Genomic DNA, 20,935 nt, shown 5'->3' with positions numbered 1-20,935 from the left:
TAACAATTTTTTGATATTTTTTGTGATATAAATTTTTAGTGTTCTATACAACAGTGAGTCTAATTATATTAATTATCTACATTAAAAGTTATGTTTTATTTTATATAAGATTTACCAAAACTTAGAGTGCTCACCAAACAGAGTTTCTTTTTCCTCTTTTTTAATTACTTATGTACCTAACTCTAGTGAGCACCACCACTACCTGATATTTCATATATATTTACATTGATATAAATTATTCTGGGAATAGTGGCATAAATATTTACACCTCCATTTAAACTGCCTGTGCAACATTTTTTCCAATTTTCCCTTTCCCTTTGTTTGACACTTATTCTCAGGTCAGCCCGGTTCACTCTCAACCCGGGTTTGCCCTGCTGAACTTGTGAGGTCATAAAAAGTGGGAGATGACTTCTCCCCAACCACCAATCAGCTAATTTTAGGCATGACCCAGGTTGGATAACCCGGGTAGCGCCGTTTACACGGCACCATTACCCGGGTCCATCCTGGGTCCATCCCTGGCAGCTACCTGGGTTGGATTCCCAGGTCACTTGACTTGGGTTATTTTTCAGGGAATGTAGAAAAAGAATTACCTGCACAGATATGTAAGTCTCTTATAAGTCCTTCCTTACAATATTCACAACACTTTATATACTTGAGATAAGTAAATTGTTATTTTATATAGTATATACCGGAAAAGGTGCACCCTGGAATAGAAATAATAACATAAAAAAAATCCAAAGAGGAGAAGTAATTCCTTTATGGGGCACTCATGGACTTATTACTGAACACATTTTTAGTCATTATATCGACTGTTGTAGAAAGATTATTGTCTTTTAAAACTTAGCCTTTATTGGTATTATACTTAAAACCTCCACGAAATATTGAAAACAAATATGTGTATCACAAAAATTAAACCATGTGAAATTAAAATTCAATTAAACAATTAAACCACTATCTGTCTTCTGTATTTAATGTTCATTATTACATTGTATGTTATTTAAAGGTTATTCGGGTGTCTGTAGATCTGAGGACATATCGATATGTACCAATAATAATATTTTCATATATCACTAATATTTATACTAAATTTCCGTATCAATTAGTATCATTAAATACGAAGGTATGTATTGTACACATATAGGGTATAGGTATTAAGGTCTTGCAGGCAGTAATTCAATAGTTAAGTGTTTATGCCATTTCCCCTTTGCAATATATCATATAGAGAAACAGAATTTCATAAGAATTAATATATATCTGTATAATTATTCTCCAATAAAACTTGTATTGTATCACACAATCTCTGTGTTTTGGTATCTCTTGAAAAATACTCCACTGATATTGTATCTAATAAAAACTTTTATTTGCAGATCTTATTATACAATTTGTACTGAGGGATTGTTGTATATCTTAAAATACAGTATACAGATAACGCTGTCCCTTATATTTCATAAGATGTTGAATTACACCATAATGACAATCATAAGTACAAAATCAGGAGAGAGATTAAATATTGAATCACACAGTTATTGTGCTGAACTATATCCACTTGGCAACAAAATGTCCATGTATAAGTTGTATCTTTTTGTGCATACTCGAAAATTCTCTTTCTGCACATACATCCCTCTTAATTAGTATGTCTCATAGGCTCTTGGTCCTCTTATGGAAAATAAGTGCAGATTTTATTTATATATATTGCATATTTCCTCTAATGATTATTGACTTCAAGTGAAATAACCAATTAAATACATAAAGTATGGAATACTAATATAGGTTTGTTTCACATTCCTTCCAATGATTACTAACTCAGTTAGAATAACAGGTTTAGCACATGGTGTTCCTCCATATCATTTTCTCATTTACATTGACTGTCAAACATACGGAGGTAGGTTTAATACACGTGCGCCCGCTTATGTTGTCCACCTGTCTGACAGACACCCTTATCAACAATATACTTTCATAGTGGTTATTTAGTTAAAATTTGCTGAATACATAGCACACATTTAACAGCGTGTGCCGCGTATCTCCTATTAAGTTAGTATTTGCTGAATACATAGCACATATTGACGGCATGTGTCGCGTGTCTATTATCTCCTATTTAGTTAATATTTGCTGAATACATGGCCCACATTAACGGCGTGTGCAATATTTGCTAAATACATAGCACACATTAACGGCGTGTGCCGCGTGTCTCCTGACGCACGTTTCGCTTGAACAGCTTACTCATAGGGTCAACCCGTTCTCAGGGTTGACAGTTCTATTATACTGGCTGCTAGCCAATCACAGTGTTATTTACCTTGACAGACATTTTTTCGGACCAATCTTAGAGCTTTCCCTTAAATATTCCAAATAAGAGCCAATAAGAACTGCCTGTCAGCTTTCCTATTGGCTAAATAGCGTCCCTAGTAAATACACCTAATACATATACAGATAGGTGGGGATCTATTGTATAAATGAATGTGCGATTAGTACAAGATTCAGAAGAATATCACTTGCAGTTATTAGGGTTACCTGAGTTTATATACACTCCGTGCTGTTTATAGGGAATATGTATGAAGAATATAACGGACAGTCCATTTGGACCAATCATGAGGCTTTCTCCCAAATATTCCACATGGGAGCCAATAAGAACTGCCTGTCATCTTTCTCATTGGCTAAATAGCATCCCTAGTAAATAATCCTAATGGAATAGGGATCTAACGTATAGATAAACATTATGTACACTCGATGCATGATTTTGAAGAATACCATTTCGAGTTATTAGTGATTTACCCTAATTTATATATAATCCTTACTGTATATAGAGACTCCCCTTATTTCCCGTAACTGGAGTTTCCAATCACATGTACCTTATTTAATAATAAATTTTAACGACGATAACAAGTGAGAGGGAAAAAGACAGGGAATTAAGGGTCATCAACCTTACGACAAGAGATCTAGATGAGACACATATTAATGTCCTAAGTAAGGGTCTGTCTTTTTCTCCCATTACCCATTTTGACCGGTTCAAATGGGAAAAAGACCTGCAACTATTTGGTAGAAAACTCTTGTTAACTAAACACTATTCGCATGAATTTTCAAATCAGGATAATAAATCAAAATCTATGAATCCATCACAAACAATTGAAAGCTGGTCCCCCGAAGATATAGACGCATTATATATGTTGGAAGATCTTGTATATGTATTAGGAGTATTTACTAGGGACGCTATTTAGCCAATAGGAAAGCTGACAGGCAGTTCTTATTGGCTCTTATTTGGAATATTTAAGGGAAAGCTCTAAGATTGGTCCGAAAAAACGTCCGTCAAGGTAAATAACGCTGTGATTGGCTAGCAGTCAGTATAATAGAACTGTCAACCCTGAGAACGGGTTGACCCTATGAGTAAGCTGTTCAAGCGAAACGCACGTCAGGAGACACGCGGCACACGCCGTTAATGTGTAATGTGTATTTAGCAAATATTGCACACGCCGTTAATGTGGGCCATGTATTCAGCAAATATTGACTACAGAGGAGATAGGATACACGCGACACATGCCGTCAATATGTGCTATGTATTCAACAAATACTAACTTAATAGGAGATACGCGGCACACACTGTTAAATGTGTGCTATGTATTCAGCAAATTTTAACTAAATAACCACTATGAAAGTATATTGTTGATAAGGGTGTCTGTCAGACAGGTGGACAACATAAGCGGGCGCACGTGTATTAAACCTACCTCCGTATGTTTGACAGTCAATGTAAATGAGAAAATGATATGGAGGAACACCATGTGCTAAACCTGTTATTCTAACTGAGTTAGTAATCATTGGAAGGAATGTGAAACAAACCTATATTAGTATTCCATACTTTATGTATTTAATTGGTTATTTCACTTGAAGTCAATAATCATTAGAGGAAATATGCAATATATATAAATAAAATCTGCACTTATTTTCCATAAGAGGACCAAGAGCCTATGAGACATACTAATTAAGAGGGATGTATGTGCAGAAAGAGAATTTTCGAGTATGCACAAAAAGATACAACTTATACATGGACATTTTGTTGCCAAGTGGATATAGTTCAGCACAATAACTGTGTGATTCAATATTTAATCTCTCTCCTGATTTTGTACTTATGATTGTCATTATGGTGTAATTCAACATCTTATGAAATATAAGGGACAGCGTTATCTGTATACTGTATTTTAAGATATACAACAATCCCTCAGTACAAATTGTATGATAAGATCTGCAAATAAAAGTTTTTATTAGATACAATATCAGTGGAGTATTTTTCAAGAGATACCAAAACATGGAGATTGTGTGATACAATACAAGTTTTATTGGAGAATAATTATACAGATATATATTAATTCTTATGAAATTCTGTTTCTCTATATGATATATTGCAAAGGGGAAATGGCATAAACACTTAACTATTGAATTACTGCCTGCAAGACCTTAATACCTATACCCTATATGTGTACAATACATACCTTCGTATTTAATGATACTAATTGATACGGAAATTCAGAATAAATATTAGTGATATATGAAAATATTATTATTGGTTTATACATATGATAATCGATATGTCCTCAGATCTACAGACACCCGAATAACCTTTAAATAACATACAATGTAATAATGAACATTAAATACAGAAGACAGATAGTGGTTTAATTGTTTAATTGAATTTTAATTTCACATGGTTTAATTTTTGTGATACACATATTTGTTTTCAATATTTCGCGGAGGTTTTAAGTATAATACCAATAAAGGCTAAGTTTTAAAAGACAATAATCTTTCTACAACAGTCGATATAATGACTAAAAATGTGTTCAGTAATAAGTCCATGAGTGCCCCATAAAGGAATTACTTCTCCTCTTTGGATTTTTTTGATGTTATTTTTCAGGGACCCTTTTCTATGAGCTGTGACCCAGGCAAAAGGGGTATTATAGAAGAAAATTGCTGGGGTAAAAGAGGTACTCCCGCCCTAGTGATTCTCACAACTGCACATTGGTAATATTTCATGTGTTACAGGTAATATTAGATATTGGGGGAGATGTATCAAGACTTGGACAGTGATAAAGTGTAGAAGTTGCCCAATACAACCCATTGGCTTGTAACTACCAATTCAAAGACTGTGCCAGAAAATTCACAGTTAGAAGCTGATTGTTTACTTTGGGCGACTTCACCATCTTATCTCTCTCCAAGGCTTGGTACCTCGCCCCCATAGTCCGTAAGCATCCTACATTGAAGATCAGTCCATTTAAATATTAGCTGGTAAAGATGCAGAACAATGACTCTATAACTTACTTTTTAACAGCAAACACAGTGAGGCCAATGCGGACATTTCTCTGATGGAATTGTGCATTCAGTATGTCAAGATTATAGGTTCCATTCCATACAATTGGGGCAAACCAAGGAGTCATCATCAACACATCCGATCTCCTAAAAAGCAACAAAAACAGATCTCTTATTAGTTATATGTGAATAGATTAGAGAGATGCCGGCAAGCCTTTGCTATCAAAGTGCTGCCACAGTCTAGATAAGCTCAGTGGACCTCATTCAGAGTCAGTCGTTGCGGCCGCACGGTCGTACGCCACCGATGTTCGCTAAACTGCGCATGCGTAAAATTCGCAATGCGCGTGCGCAAACTAGCTATTACAATCAGAAATTGCTTTCTCCTTCAACTTGGCCAGGTCGTTAGTTTGAGTGACAGGATGAGGCGTTTGTGGGTGGTAACAGGGGAAGGTGCTTGTGAACGGGGGAGTGGAGATCCGAACGCAGGTGTGCCTGACTATGCAAACGGAGTTTTATGGGAGTGCATAATTAACTAAGTAGTGTCATGGCACATGTGACATGGGAGGTTTTTACACTGACTTGATCATAGTGCTTAAGAGAGGGTATGGTCAACCTTAAGGTCTACAACCAGCTCCGATGGTTCCCGATGGTCTCGATTAATCCTTATATGCCCGGAGATGACGTGTAATGGGAAAGAGAAGGGGGTGTGTTTTTAGTCTAACGGTCGCATCCTCCCCTCGCTCGTCCAGCTAATGATCCCATCTTAACGATGCAACTTGCGAGCGCTTCATTTGCATATCCGGCCCCTTTTACCTTACGACCGTGCGACCGCAATGACCGTCTCTGAATGAGGTCCAGTGTACCAGATTTCCAACCACACAACTATACATTTTGTAAAACATACTGTAGCAAACTTAAATAAGTCATTTGAAATACATATATACATAGCAAATAACAACCAGTTCACATGAGTGTTAAAAACCAATGAGAACAATGATATGTAAAAATAATGTTATCATTACTATTACCAGGGTTGGACTGGCCCATAGGCGTAGAGGGAAAACCCTCAGTGGGCTCCACTGCCTGAGGGCCCACTCCCTCCTCTAGGGATCAGATTCCATACTGTGCACTTGAATTATACATTATACATATGTTATATTATACTGCACAGTACGGAATCAGTATTTAAAGCCGGTTATTCGGATCAAATACCGACAGCGGAACACCAACAGACCTAATTCCCGACTGGGGCTGGTAAGTATCTTAACCCTACCCTCTCCCCCCCTAATCCTAACCCTCCCATAGTGGTGCCTAACCCTTACCTGCCCCCTTAGTGCCTAACCCTAACCTCCCCCCTTTAGTGCCTAAACCTAACCCCCCCTCCCCGCACCCTAAACCTAACCCTCCCGATGGGGGTGCCTAACCCTAACCACCCCTTTCCCTTCCCTAACCCTCCCAGGGGGGTGCCTTACCCTAAGTCCCCCCGGGGTCCACAACCCTAACCCTTCCCCCCCATGGCTAGACGCTAAAACACCCAGCTTACTTTTGTTCAGTATGCCCGGTGTCGGGATTTTGTAGTGGGGCTAATGATAGGCGTCAGGATTTCGACGCCTATCTTTTGTCCCCTGTCGGGCTATCAGTGTCAGGATATCGGCAGGCGGGATAGCTCCCGCTGGTGTCCTGGCTGCATCCCTACAGAATTATGGTGTATTTTCTAGAGTGCATTACTGTTATTAATCTGGTACATTATAATGCATGCACTATAAGTTTTTACTATATATATATATATATATATACTTATTTATAGAGGGGCCGAGACCGTGCACTCTCTAGTAGTTAGCCCTGCCTCACCCCTAAGTATGGGACTTTACAGCTGCATTCCCCTGGTGGGCCTTTTGTGCCCCAGTTGGACACTGCCTATTACTGATATTTAAATTGGGATCTTTGACTCTGCTTCTCCTGCTAAGTTTGACATGGATAAGAAATATTGTTATTATATCAACAACTCTGCTACTATATTAAAATTGCTTTACATTTCAATGGGCCTCTCCTTCAATTGTAGATGAGAGTCTACATAAAACACACAAATACATGGGTCTCAAGAACAGGAGAACATGCAAACGTATTTGTAAAGAATGTCTACAGCTGCCCCATACAACACTGGCTGTGCAGCCTCTGCTTTCATTAACAGATATGCGATAAAGCGCTAATAATTCATTTCATATGAGGTGTTATATAAGGTGGAAATGCGTTGGGTCATCAGACCAGTTCTCCAGGATCTGCAATCCACTTGATCAAAGAATAGTTTCCAGCGCACTAGTATTGGTGCTGATTTAGCTGGTATATTCAATAAAGCGGTGACAGGCTCTCCCTGTGCTTCACGCTTCTCTCAAGTGTGGACGGTGGAGAAACGCGTTAGAGGAGCCCGCAGCACAAGCCACTCTTACTTGGAGCACCTGTTGCCTGCCTGACAAGAATTTTAATCGAACCCACGGAGCCCTGTCACTCTCTCCCTCCCTCCAACGGCAGTGTGAGACTTGGACATCAAGCAGAAGCCCGACCAGGGTAAGATCTATATGGGATCTATTTGCTGCATTTACTACACCGGGATCCAGAGGAGGTTAGGAGTAGCGTGAAGTGCTGCAGGGGGTGTGCGACAAACTCCGGTCCCCTCTGCATCTAGCTCCAGCTCAGTGATGTCACTAGGATTGGTGTCACCCAGGGCGTCTACTCACCCTGTCACCCTCATCTCTGGACTCCTAGTGCATAGCTTGCGAAAGGGGACGTGGCCTCATTCCCACAAAGCTACACCCCCCGCTGTATGACTTTTGGAGGATGTGACCCTATTTTCATCATGCAGGGGGCTTGCCGAGCACTCCGGGGAGCGGTTGCTGCTATTTCCAAGTTGGAGAAAGGACCTCTGTGACGTAGACACCACGTGACTACTGCAGGAGGCTGGACAGCTCCTGCGTTACCATCCACTAGGGCATAGAGGGGGAATAAATATCTGTGGCGAGCACAGCGAGCCACCATGCCGGAAGCGTGGCGAGCGGAGCGAGCCCGTGAGGGGACACTTTTGGTCCCCTGTTACCATCCCCGCCCCTCCCCCTTTCAGGCCGAGTCATGTGGGTGTGACGTCACAGGGCCATCAGCCCTCTATAGTCTAGACCTAACCCTCCGGGAGCTGGCGGGCTGATGCACGCATGCGGGCATCATCCATCACTGCTATCACCGCTCTTTGGTGACACCATATGAGGGGTTGACTCCAAAATAGCAGTGCAGCTCTGTTATTTTGGTGTCACCCCCTCAGATGGTGACAGTCGGTGTGACCCGCACCCCACTAGTGACACCACTTCGCCAGCTCACCTTGACACCACTAAGTGCGCAGCAAGCTCCGGTACCAGCCACACCATGCTAAGTGTGTGTGCCAAGCTCCTGTAACCATCTCAATTCAGCAGTACATTAGCTGGCACCCCCTCTGTGTAGGTAGGATCTCACTGACAGTGCCACCAAAATCCACGTATCCCAGGCTGCAGCCTTATCAGCTTATTGGTTGATAAATTTGCTGCGCCTCAGAGTTGGACCTAAGTCCCGCTCTAAATAATGCCAATTATTTTTATTAATAGGTCTTCCAAATAAAGCCCTGCACAACAGGTTTAGTATAGGACATAGAGGGATGTACTAGGAAAGAGGATTTCAGTTAAAATATTTAAAGTTTGTATGTACTGTATTGGTCAATAACAGTGAGATGTATACTAAGTAGAAACACTTACGAAGGCTTCAAGGCGTTCGGCTTCTCATACAGCATTCTGAAAAGATGGACAAAAAGTTTGTAAGACTTCTGAGGTTCAAATGATTATTTTGGGTATGTTCCATTATATCTGCCTGTAACATGACGACATGTTCTGCATGTCGACACTGCGAATGTCGACATATTCAACTAGGGTTAGTTTACAATTAGGGTTAGGCTGTAATTAATGTTTGGCTATAATTAGGGTTAGAGTTAGTTTTAGTCCAAAATATCAGAGTCGACAAATGTTGACATTATGTCAGTGTCGACATTGTGATTATCTGTCAGCAATCTGAACTTGTTGAAATGGTGTCGACATAACAACATTCTGAAAGTCAACATATCATACCACACCCCATGTAACATGCACAAGAAAGCCTATTTCTCCATTTTATTGGCCTCTTGAATCATGCCACAAAGATACACTGATGCCAATGACATAATGAGTCAGAGCTTCTCCTCAGCAAATAGAAAACAGTGTATAGTTACTGTGGTACAAATCTATGGTTGCAGTCTGCCTAGGGGGCCAGACAGGACATGGCAAGGCTGCGGCAAGCTTCAGCTACCGTAGCCTTACCAAAGGGGCAACCGATAGTCGTGATGGTGATCCCAGGCTGCGACCTCAGATGCAGCAAGGAGGTATCAGACGCCTCCTACCACATTTGCCTTTTTGCAGGACAGAATTGTAAAGCCTCCTCCTAAAACATACAGGAACTACAACATTTGTGTTTATCAGAGAAGAGTTTTTACCTTTGGATGGCGAAATCTTCTAACAGATCCAGTTTTGAGATATTGGTGAGATTACTGATAGTGGGTCTGTGTGGAGAAAGGCAAGAGAAACACCCGGATTTATTCATGTAATAAAACAAAGCTCTACTAACAGTGAATTTTCTATTGGTTTAGTCTATTTCTGGCATTTGAACCCCAAACACTATCACTGTCCCACCTTAGTCCACAGATTCCTGATACCCACACTCAGTAGGATCCAGTGACATTACTGGTGCTTTCCATGGGGCACTGGTTCTAAGGCTCTGACAGAGCCAGAAGCTCTCCGGGGCTTACGACAAGTGAGACCCTACCCTAGGGTCTTGTCGTAAGTCCCGATGGTCGCGATGGTCTCTGACCATCGCGACCATCACCCGAGTGGTTGTTAGAGCTGTGGGTGTTAACCCACAGCCTAACGACCGCAACAGAGGCGGCCGGCCAGGATGCAAGTGGCCGCCCAGTTTCTGAGCGACCGCTTGCATCCTCCGACCGCCTCTGAATGAGGGCCAAAGTACCTGACAATCAACTCCTAACTGTCACTTTACAGCAGGGATGGGGAACCTCAGGCCCGGGGGCCGTATAAGGCCCGCGGAGACATTTGGTCTGGCCCTCTGAGCTTTTCTCTGCTAGCCTCATCTGGCTAGCAGGTTGTCTGGAGTGGCACCCTGCAGCCAGAATCTATGCAGCAGTGCCGCCAGGAACATCCTTAGGACACTTCAGACGGTCACACCGCTGCCCTTACAGCTCCCCGGAGCATCCTCAGGATGCTCCGGGCATTGTTGTAATCACCGGCGATTGTGGCTCTGCTCCGTGTGACGTCACATGAAGGGGGAGTGGCCTGCACCAGGCCCGCGAATAATGTTATATATATCAAAATGGCCCTCGGCAGACAAAAGGTTCCCTACCACTGCTTTACAGGCTGTGGGGCCTATTCATCAACACTAAAATAACGTTTTTAAGGACATTTTCCTTAAATAACGTTATTTTGGTATTCATGAACAGACTTAACACAGGAGATATCACAGAATTTGATGCAGTTACTATTCGCCACTGTGAGGTGGCGAATAGCAGAATCCACTTACCTGTATCAGCGTGTGCAGGTCCCCTGACGAGTCCCTCCGGCGCTCTGCTCCGTCCTCAGGCTCCGGAGGCTGGTCTGTCAGGTGTGCTCCCCAGCAGAGCACAAGAGAGTTTAGAAGAAGAAGAATTTTTTTTTTTTTTCTAATCTGTCATGTGGTCTGCTGGGAAACCACATGACAGACCAGCAGGACGGAGCCGGAGGCTGCTGCGCGGACAGGTAAGTCGGGGGGGGGGGGGATGGGGGGGTACGAAACTTAACGCATCTGTAGGCATTGCTGCTCATGCGCTGGTTTTACAGATGTAACAGCGCATGCGCAGCACTGTTTCCAGACACGATAAGGTAGTGTAGGCAGGGAAAAGTATCTATTTCCCGAAAAGCTGTCATCGCAAAAATGACAGCTTTTCGGAATAGATACTTATGGAGAGGTGGAATGATGAATTCCACCTATAATTAGCTAGAACTCCATGAGAGTTCTAAAGCTAATTATCTCCAGAGAATTTTAATGTTTAATGAATAGGCCCCTGTGTGTGAAAAAATGGCAGTTAGGAGCTGATTGTTTGGTACTTTATCTCTCTCCACTTTATCACTTTCCAAGGCTTAGTACATCTCCCTTTAAGTGAGGCGATTGCTGGGTGTAGAAGACATGGGGCTCTATTTATTAACATTATTTTTACTAAAATAAAGTGATAAAGGCTGTTTTATGTTTTCACACCCTTTTCACATTATTTTAGTATGACCTATAGTTATTACAGGGCAATTGGAGTAGAATTCCCTAAATTCTACTCCAACCCCTAAGTATCACTTATTTTTAGTAAGCAGATCGCATTTCCCATAATTGTAATGGGAAATGTGATCCGACCAGAGTTACTAAAAATAAATTGTAAAAAAATATCGGGGAAAGCGAGGTGGCATTATCCAGGGGATCGAGGTGGAGGTGGCGTTATCCAGGGTCTCCCCCGGTTACCGGCCTCCTACTCTGCTCTAACGGGGAGAGCAGAGCCGGGAGTCGGTCCCAGTAATCAGCTGTGTGGTCTAAACAGACCGCAAGCTGATTACTGTCAAAAAAAGAAAAAAAAAATTGTCAAAATTTTATTTTACTTACCTGACTCCAGGGACCGGTGATCGGGTCTCCGGTGATGTCTCCACTCCGGTCAGCTGGTCTCCCATAGTGCACTGCGGACCGGTCATCAGGTGATCGGGTCCCAGTGCAGTATGGGAGATCACCTGATCGGAGGCATGGAGAACATCACAGAGGGCCCGGAGCATGCAGGTAAGTGTAATTAAGGTAGAGGGTGGGTCGAGAGGGGTCTGCGATAATCTGGGCAGGGTTTAGCAATGGGGGTGGAGCTTAGCGCCGGGGGTAGCAGCGACGATCAGTCGGCGCATGCGCGGGCACTTTGTCACGGTATTTTTTGCATTTATCGCAAGCTCTGTCCCTGCAAGGGATTTGTAGTAAATCCCTATGATATTGCCTGAATTCGTAATTGGAATTCAGTCAATAATATCACACTACAATCTGCATTCAATATGCGGATTGTAGTAAATAGAGCCCATGGGACCTACATTTTCAGACCCTCTGCCATACTTGTAGATTACATCCACAATGGAGATTGCCACAATGCTTATAATGTTGTTTCATGATTCTCCTTTGTATCCCATAATACTTTTTGGGCTGTTTGGTCATTGATATCTATGAATTGTAACAGCACCAACTGCCCCGGCTAACGCCATACAGGTACTGATTACATGCGGGGGCTGGAGCAACTGAAGGAAAGTAAACGGAGTAATATGTTCTCTGATCAGATTTCTATCCACCCAACGTAGGTCGTAATCCCGACCGGCTTCCCGACTGTCTAATCCCGGCAAGTCTAATGACAGACTTAGAAATACCGACGCCTGTTATTAGACCTACGCCGGGAGCCCGACACCCGGCTTGCCGCTCGGAGGTAAGCTGGGCCCTGGGCGTGAACAGCCGCGCGGTGGGGGAGAGGGTTAGGTTATGGGCTCCCGGGGGGGATCTAGGGTTAGGCAACTCCCCGGGAGGTTAGGGTTATTAGGATTAGGATAGGGGAAGGTGAGGTTAGGGTTAGGCACCCCCTGGGAGACTTAGGGTTAGGCTGCGGGTTTAAGCACTTAGAGGGGGGTTAGGGTTAGGCACTTGGTGGGGGAGGTTAGGATTAGGCAGCCCTAAAGGAGGGTTAGGGTTAGGGGGTAGAATTAGATTAGTTTATACTTACCTTTGGACGTTTGGGATCTTCACCGCTGCCGGGCTTCCGCTGTCGCAGTGGCTATGCAGACCCATCACAGAGTGATTGACAGGAAGTGCCGTTTCTGGGTGGTGACGGGGAGGGAGTGGGCGACTGAATGCAAGCGTGCCAGTGTGTTCGCAAGCCGTTTCAGGGCCATGCATAAATTATCCACTGCGAAGCCATAAGCAGTGTGCAGTCTCATAGCGTGCGTGGCTGCTAGCAATTCCCGAGTAAGGTCAGAGCTTGTGCAACTGTGCGTATGAGTCCGATGGTACCCGATTGTACCAATGGTTTTGCTATTCTGCTAAGTATAACAGATTTGCGTATGGTAAAGTGGGCGTCCTTATGTGGTGCTGAGTATGAATTGCGATTGCAGTGGTTTAGCTTGCTATCGCAGTTGAACTGCGTGCATATGCAGTATTGCGATCAATAGTGAATCAGGCCCAGTGTCAGCAGTAAGATCGCCAGTAATAGGGATGTAACTAGCAATGCACCCAGCCGTTGTCATGTGACCCTTATGGTGCCCAGCAGTCCGTCCGTTTCCTGTTCCCCTCTCTGCACCATGGTGCCATCATGTGATAGTAGGTGCAACCAGAAGCTCATAGGATTATTCTCTCTCATCTTCAGGGGTCTATTTACTAAGCAGTGTTAGGAGACAGAGTGAAAAGTGATAAGGTGCCAGCCAATCAGCTCCCAACTGCCATCTCACAGGCTGTGATTGAAAAATGACAGTTGGGAGCTGATTGGCTGGCACCTTATCACTTTTCACTCTGTCTCCTAGTAAACAGACCCCATAGTCTACTCTTCACATGTGGTTTCATAGACACTACAAACTCAAATGGTGCCAAATTACCTATTCATGACATATATAATATGCAACTGAGTAGACATGTACAAAAAAACATGCTTACTCTTTGGGACAGAGAAATAGAAATCCGGTGTGCCATTCGTTGTGGCTTCCGGTGCTCTTCCCGCTGTACCTGAAACAACAAATCGCATAATTCATCAATTGAAAAAAAAAAAAGTGCAATAATTTGTTTTCCAATTCATTAGTCATTATGATACGGTATTACTCCTGGGGATAAATACACTATGGGCAAAATTTACTAAGCGGCGGTTTGATGGCGGTTTCTATTCTATTCTAAACCCCAGCGGTTTGGTGACAGTTTTGCAGCGGTTTCTAAATGACAGCCCTGTTCTATTCTATTCTAAAATGTGTTTTGACTGTGGTTTGGCGGACGTTTTTCTATCTGCAGATTTACAAAGGCCAAAACCGCTGCAAAACTGCCATCAAAACACATTTTAGAATAGAATAGAACAGGGCTGTCATTTAGAAACCGCTGCAAAATCCCCAGGGTTTAGAACAGAATAGAATCCGCCACCAAACCACTGGGGTTTAGAATGGAGTAGAAACTGCCGTCAAACCGCCGCTTAGAAAATTTTGCTCTAAGAATTGTGTTTGACTTCTAAACCAAATTGCTGGACAGTGTCTGCAGTTTAGAAGGTCAAAAACCTTAGAAGCCATGTTTTTGAGTGTTTATTTTGTTCCGATGGTGATACCGGTTTCTTCCGTGTGCGATTTTATTCGGATTGCCCATTTACAATAGACTCCGCAGCCAAATAGAAGTATTAATCCGCTGACAGTCCACAGCAGATCCAAAGCGCTGCACAGATTAGTGTGATCTGTGCAGGCTTTGGTGTTTTAAAGAGTAAAGAAAGGGTTCATTTAATTAAAAAAAAAGTCATAACCAACCCCGGATCTCTCAGCCTCTCTAGCAAATCATCCCCAAACTGATCAGCCCAGGCCTGGAATTCCTCCAGAAAAGAAGTCCCCCCTCCTGAGGAACCACCAACACTGGGCTGAAAGCCCAGGGCTATTCCCTGCATCCCTGCAGGAAATAGCCCTGTGTAAAAACACAAGTGCCAGCATGCACGGACACTAAGGGCCTGTCATCACCTGTACAGTGGCAAACGAAGGATTTCTGGAGGGGGTTTCCAAATGCTTGATTTTAGAGTGATGTGGCCAGTCCATAAAGAGGACATAATTAGTACTTATCCAGCTTTAATATGCATCATACAAAGTGTATTGTGTATCATAATCCCAGCATATACAGGACCAGTGATCACAGTAAGCCATTAGATGCGGCAGTAGGCCATCCTGCCTGAGCTGAATGTATTTATTGTAGATGTGGGCACCATTCCAGACTATTGGAGCAAGTCCGGGAGTCTGGAAGAGCAGCAGAAGAACCTAGCACTGCACTGGACATATATGTACATATTGGGCTCTATAGCAGTGTATCCCTAACAGTGAATGTTTTCCAGATCTTCTAGTTGGTGAACAGGTTATTTATTACTGGCTGATACATGTTAAAAGATCTTCAGGTGGTGCTAATTATTTCATTTGTGATACTGAGAAGAACATGCAGCACTAGTAACAATCTATTATATTACTATTTGTATTGTGGTCATGGTGTGGGCTGGGGAGGGGGGTTTCCAGGCAGACGGTACCCCCCCTGCATTTACCTATGCTGTAGTCTGCCTGTAAACAAAATATTAAAATAACGACAGTACATGGACACCAAATGGGGTATAACTTTATTTAAAAAATAAACAAATATTTCATACTCACCAGCTCATGGATTGAAGAGAAGCCGTTCCATGGGTAGGTAAGCATGACATTTTTGCTTATTTTTTTATAAAGATATATTCCCCATTCAGCTTCGTTGCCAATGTACTTTCATTATTTTAATATTTTCTTCACAGACAGATTACAGGTGACAGCAGGCCCTTAGTGTCCAGGCATGCTGGCACTTGTGGTTCTACAAGTGCCGGCATGCCAGGGCAGGCTTGCTGGGACCTGTAGTCCCACTGTAAAGAACAACATTAGAGTCTAATTTCACAAAATTAACCTCGCACCCACCGTCATCATTAGTGCATGGGGCAGGGACGCAGAGCCGGCTCCAGCAGGAGCCACGCCCTGTGCATAGAAGGACCGGAACACCCCAAACCTCACACACGGCTTTGTGTGGCCTAATTACCGTAGACTACGTGCCTCTTATACCCCTTTCAGACATACGACACGGGAAATTTCCTGCTCAGACCCAGGAATTTCCCCTGTGTAAAATCCCGGGTATTTGGTGGAGACTCCCCTTTCACACTACATAGTCTACCCGGGAAATTCCCGGGTAGACCCCTTTCAGACACAAGCCGGGTATTTCTGTTTTATACACACTGGATGTCTGATAATACCTAGTGTTGTTGGTGCTTATAGAAAGCGAGATGCCTGAGACTGCAGTGTGACAGACATTTATCCCACGCTGCTGCCGTAGCTTCCTTACCTCTCACTCTGACACGTCAGCGCCACAGCCTAATCCGGACATGTCCCCCGAGATGTGCGAGGGGAGAACGAGAGACTAGCCAGGCTAGAGCCACTACTGCCATTCTGTAACGGGTCCCCGGGCTGTAGTGACAGGGGAGGGCCACTCTTGGAGCCAGGTTAATGGCGCTGCGCTAGAGCCGAGCTCGGTGACCCCGTGAAACCCCCGCCCCAGTGACCCGGAGCCACCTCTTCTAGCATCCTGCCCCTCGTGTTGTCCAAGATGCCGGTGAAGAAGAGCTGCTGAGACACCAGTACCGGCCGGACTTCATTGCTGGTGAGGCTGCATCTATGACAGGAGTGACCGTCAGCCGGCCAATCAGAAGCTGCTTGGTGCTACTCGGGAGTAAATTCCCGGGTAGCACCATTCAGACATCAGCTGGGTAATTTCCCGGGACTTAAGTCCCGGGAAATTCCCTGGTCGATTGAAGGGGCGGCTACCCGGGAAGGTGTTCCCGGGTAGGTACTTTTCACACATACATGAGACCCGGGAATTTTGGTCGAGGCAGGCCAAAATCCCGGGATTCTCAGTATGTCTGAAAAGGGTATAAATGACGCTATTTGGCACGCCTCCCATTTAACATCAGGCTGGGGGCGAGCCCAGCACTACGTCAGTAACTGGGCTGCCCCCAGCTCTCTCCCTGCACCCATTCTTCTTCTCCGGGGCCAGCACCACCGCACAGCTGGAGGTGGAGGGCCAAACCTCCCGAACAGTGGGGCAGTGCCTGAAAAACGGGACTGTCCCTCTGAAACTGGAATGGTTGGGAGGGGTGCCTCGAGCCAGCCCTGCAGGGACGCACTGGGCTGCTGAGCAGCCATGGCAGACCACTTACGCACACCTCCACAAAAGGGGCATGACCTCACCTCAAAAGGGGCATGGTTACATCTCATGGGGGCGTGGTTACATCTCATGGGGGCGTGCCATGAGTCTCGCGGCACGCCCCCATCTGTCATTATCCCGGCCGAGCTGAGCGCCAGGAGATGGAGCTGCTCAGCCAGGATTTTAACACTTGACCGGACCATCTGGCCCTGTGCAGGGGAATAATACAACGCGGAGTATCTCCCTGCTATAGTGTAAGTCCCCAAGCTGGTTCAGTCCTGTGCTGGTTAGTGGGAAAATAGGGGGACCCCACACCGTTTTTTTCCCAATTTTCCAGTACCAGATCAGACTGAGAGGTCCAGGGCTGGTTATGCTTTTGGGGGCAGAAAAAGAGAGATTTGCCCCCAGAACACTGCAGCAAAAACAATACTTAAATCCTACATGATAATAGAGATTTAGAGGTATTAGTTACACACATTTGCAAATATATGAATAAGTGCCAGGTCAATATATATATATATATATATACTTCACTATCACCTTTTTCCCTCTTTCGTGTGATGCCCTGGGGATGGCCCTTGGCTGGAATTTTTTTGGGGTGCCTTGCTTCTCAGACGTGAACCCCTTAATGTTAGGGACGCCAGTATAGAGGAGCCTTGACGATTGGCCTGGCGCTTATTCATATATTTGCAAATGTGTGTAACTAATACCTCTAAATCTCTATTATTATGTAGGATTTAAGTATTGTTTTTGCTGCAGTGTGCTGGGGGGCAAATCTCTCTTTCTGTGTTCAGTGTAAACCCCGCCCTTTACAAGCACCTGTGTTATGCAATTAAGCTGATCTGAGCAACTACCATTTTTTTTGCAAGTTTGGAGAGGCATGAAGGCAGTCAGCATTAGGAGGATGTGCTGATGCTTATAGTGCCATGTGGAGGTTTTTTGGGGTACCTCCAAGGTAAGTTAGCTCTCAGCTTATATATGTACTGTTATCATGCAGTACATCAATTGTAATTATATGACCCAGAGTGGGTGTTACCATTATGTAGCAATAATTATTTTGGGGTGAGCGTTTGGGAGTGGGGCCCCCGGGGGGGTTCTGACTGGGCCTTTCTCATGACATCACCACTTAATTCACATAGAATACTTTTATCATTTCTCTATTTGTTTGTACATTATTTATGTCATTTTAATTCTTTATCATTTCATTAACACTTATTGATTTATCTTTACACATCTTTTCTTTATACTTCACTATCACCTTTTTCCCTTTTTCGTGTTATGCCCTGGGTTGAAATTTTTTTGGGTGCTTTGCTTCTCGGACGTGAACCCCTTAATGTTAGGGACGTCAGTATAGAGGAGCCTTGACGATTGGCCTGGCACTTATTCATATATTTGCAAATGTGTGTAACTAATACCTCTAACAGGGGTATTCAATATAGGAGCGAAAACATAGTTTTTGCGTTAATATCGCACCTATGACGTCATTATCGCAGGTTTTAGTTTTACACCGTATTCAATTCAAAAGACTTTTCGCAAGTTCGAAATGTCTTTGATAAAAAACGGGGATAACTTTTCACCATTGAATAGGTGTCGAAAAAAAGTGCAGAATTGGGGTTTAGGTGTGCAGACTTAAAAAAAATAGCCTGCACCCCTGGGAATGACATTTAAAAAAGAACTGTGTCAAAAAAAGTTTTACAAAAAAAATAGAGACACCCCAAAAAATGAATTTAAAAATTGGGATGAAAAAAAAAAATGGGAAAAAATTGTTTAACAATAGGGAAATAGGTTCAGGACTATTCTGCAAGTATATATAGATTTATAGCGGCAGGTGCACAATTGCAGAATTTTTAAAATATTACTTTAGGGACATCAAAATATGCTAGTACCCATTTTCATGTACCCCAAATTTGATGGGACCACTTATAAAAAACTAAAAAAATAACCTAAGTGCTCTTCTGCATCACTTCTTCAATGTCGGGAAAAAACACCTGCTGCGGCTATTTAAATCCCCGACTTTCAATTACAGGCTAAAACGGGGGTACCCATAGTGATCCCCCATGTTTTTACAACTTTAGGGGGGTCCTATAATTTTTTTAAGGAAAATTTCGTAACTTTACGCAAATCCCACTTCGCAGGCTCCCGTTTTTGTTAGTTTCATATTGAATACGGGGATAAGCGGGCACGCGCCAGATACTTTAACGCAGGTAAAATCTCCGATATGAAACGTAAACTTCGACAGCGAAGTTTACGTTTCATATTGAATACCCCTCTAAATCTCTATTATCATGTAGGATTTGTTTTTGCTGCAGTGTGCTGGGGGCAAATCTCTCTTTATGTGTTCAGTGTAAACTCCGCCCTTTACAAGCACCTGTGTTATGCAATTAAGCTGATCTGAGCAACTACCGTTTTTTTTTGGTTTTTTTTTTTTGCATGCTTTTGGGGGCGCCTGGGTCTGCCGCTGAGAGGGACAAATGTCCCCCTGAGCTGCCACGCAAAGTATTTTTTAATTTGGTTTTGAGGAGGGGCCTCCCTTTAGCACTTGGACCCCAGTTCTCGGCAACCCTGCCCTCACCAGTAGAGCGACATGAACTCACCAGTACAATGAGAGCAGCAGGAGAACTGTGCTATAGATCAAAACACAAATCCATTTCTTTTCGCAGCCAGTTTTGTCTGGAAGAAAAAGACAAATATGTGAGATAATGCCACAAACACAGTGAAATTACAGAGGAGATCTACATAAAGGGACAAATACTTGTACACGGTACTATATAAGTAATTATAGCATAGGAACTCAGTACAAGGAATGCAAACTGCTCATTTCCAGGTGACTCCAGGTGCAGTGCTGGCAACGCTGGGTCACACATAAGCAGGTAGGAGCCAGGGGCATATTTCCAATGGGTGCAAGGTGTGCGGTGCACACGAGCCCCTGGGTCCAAGGGGGCACCACACACTGCACCCAATTAAATATACTTACCTCTCTGTCAGCGCTGGCTGCAGAGCTGCTGAAAATAGTGGGAAAATGGCCACTGCGGCCATATTCCCGGTGATTCACGCATGCTCAGCAGAGATGTCCTAGGAACGTGGCGCCATGTTCCCAGAGACCTGCACATGTGCAGTGGACTTTGGCACAATGCTAGAGTCTACTACATTGTCGGAGAGGAGGGGGCACGAACGGAGCATACACACAGGCCCCTCCTCTCTTAAAGCGCCTCTGGTGGGAACCCTACTGTTCATTGACGTGGTGAGTCACTGCTTATTGCTACTGGCCAGTATGCCAATGAGTAGTGCTTGAACATAGGTCAATTTGATATATAGGGGTCTATTTGCTAAGCAGTGTTAGGAGACAGAGTGAAAAGTGATAAGGTGCCAGCCAATCAGCTCCTAACTGTCATCTCACACGCTGTGTTTGAAAAATGACAGTTGGGAGCTGATTGGCTGGCACCTCATCACTTATCACTCTGTCTCCTAACACTGCTTAGTAAATAGACCCCTAAGTCTCTGACTGTAGTAATAAGGAGGTTGCTCGCAAGCGGGTCGATGCTCCTCCACTGCGCATGCGCTACCT

General features: G+C 43.7%; 1 protein-coding gene across 3 annotated transcripts in view; it reads right to left on the bottom strand.

The window, feature by feature from the left end:
* The window catches only part of LOC148543431 (histo-blood group ABO system transferase-like), an 82,530-nt gene that overhangs the window by 3,835 nt on the left and 57,760 nt on the right, over positions 1-20,935 (bottom strand). For all 3 annotated transcript variants that reach the window (XM_088455380.1, XM_088455903.1, XM_088456534.1), the window contains exons 2-6: positions 19,965-20,040; positions 14,086-14,154; positions 9,830-9,895; positions 9,063-9,098; positions 5,302-5,436 (exon numbers count right to left, since the gene is read on the bottom strand). In XM_088455380.1, the coding sequence (XP_088311506.1) occupies positions 5,302-5,436; positions 9,063-9,098; positions 9,830-9,895; positions 14,086-14,154; positions 19,965-20,040 (382 nt within the window). The remainder of the gene's footprint in view (positions 1-5,301; positions 5,437-9,062; positions 9,099-9,829; positions 9,896-14,085; positions 14,155-19,964; positions 20,041-20,935) is intronic.

This window comes from Taudactylus pleione, unplaced genomic scaffold, assembly GCF_031769625.1.
Source record: "Taudactylus pleione unplaced genomic scaffold, aTauple2 ptg000003l, whole genome shotgun sequence".
NCBI classification, from domain to species: domain Eukaryota; kingdom Metazoa; phylum Chordata; class Amphibia; order Anura; family Myobatrachidae; genus Taudactylus; species Taudactylus pleione.
This window is presented reverse-complemented; position numbering and strand designations above follow the sequence as displayed.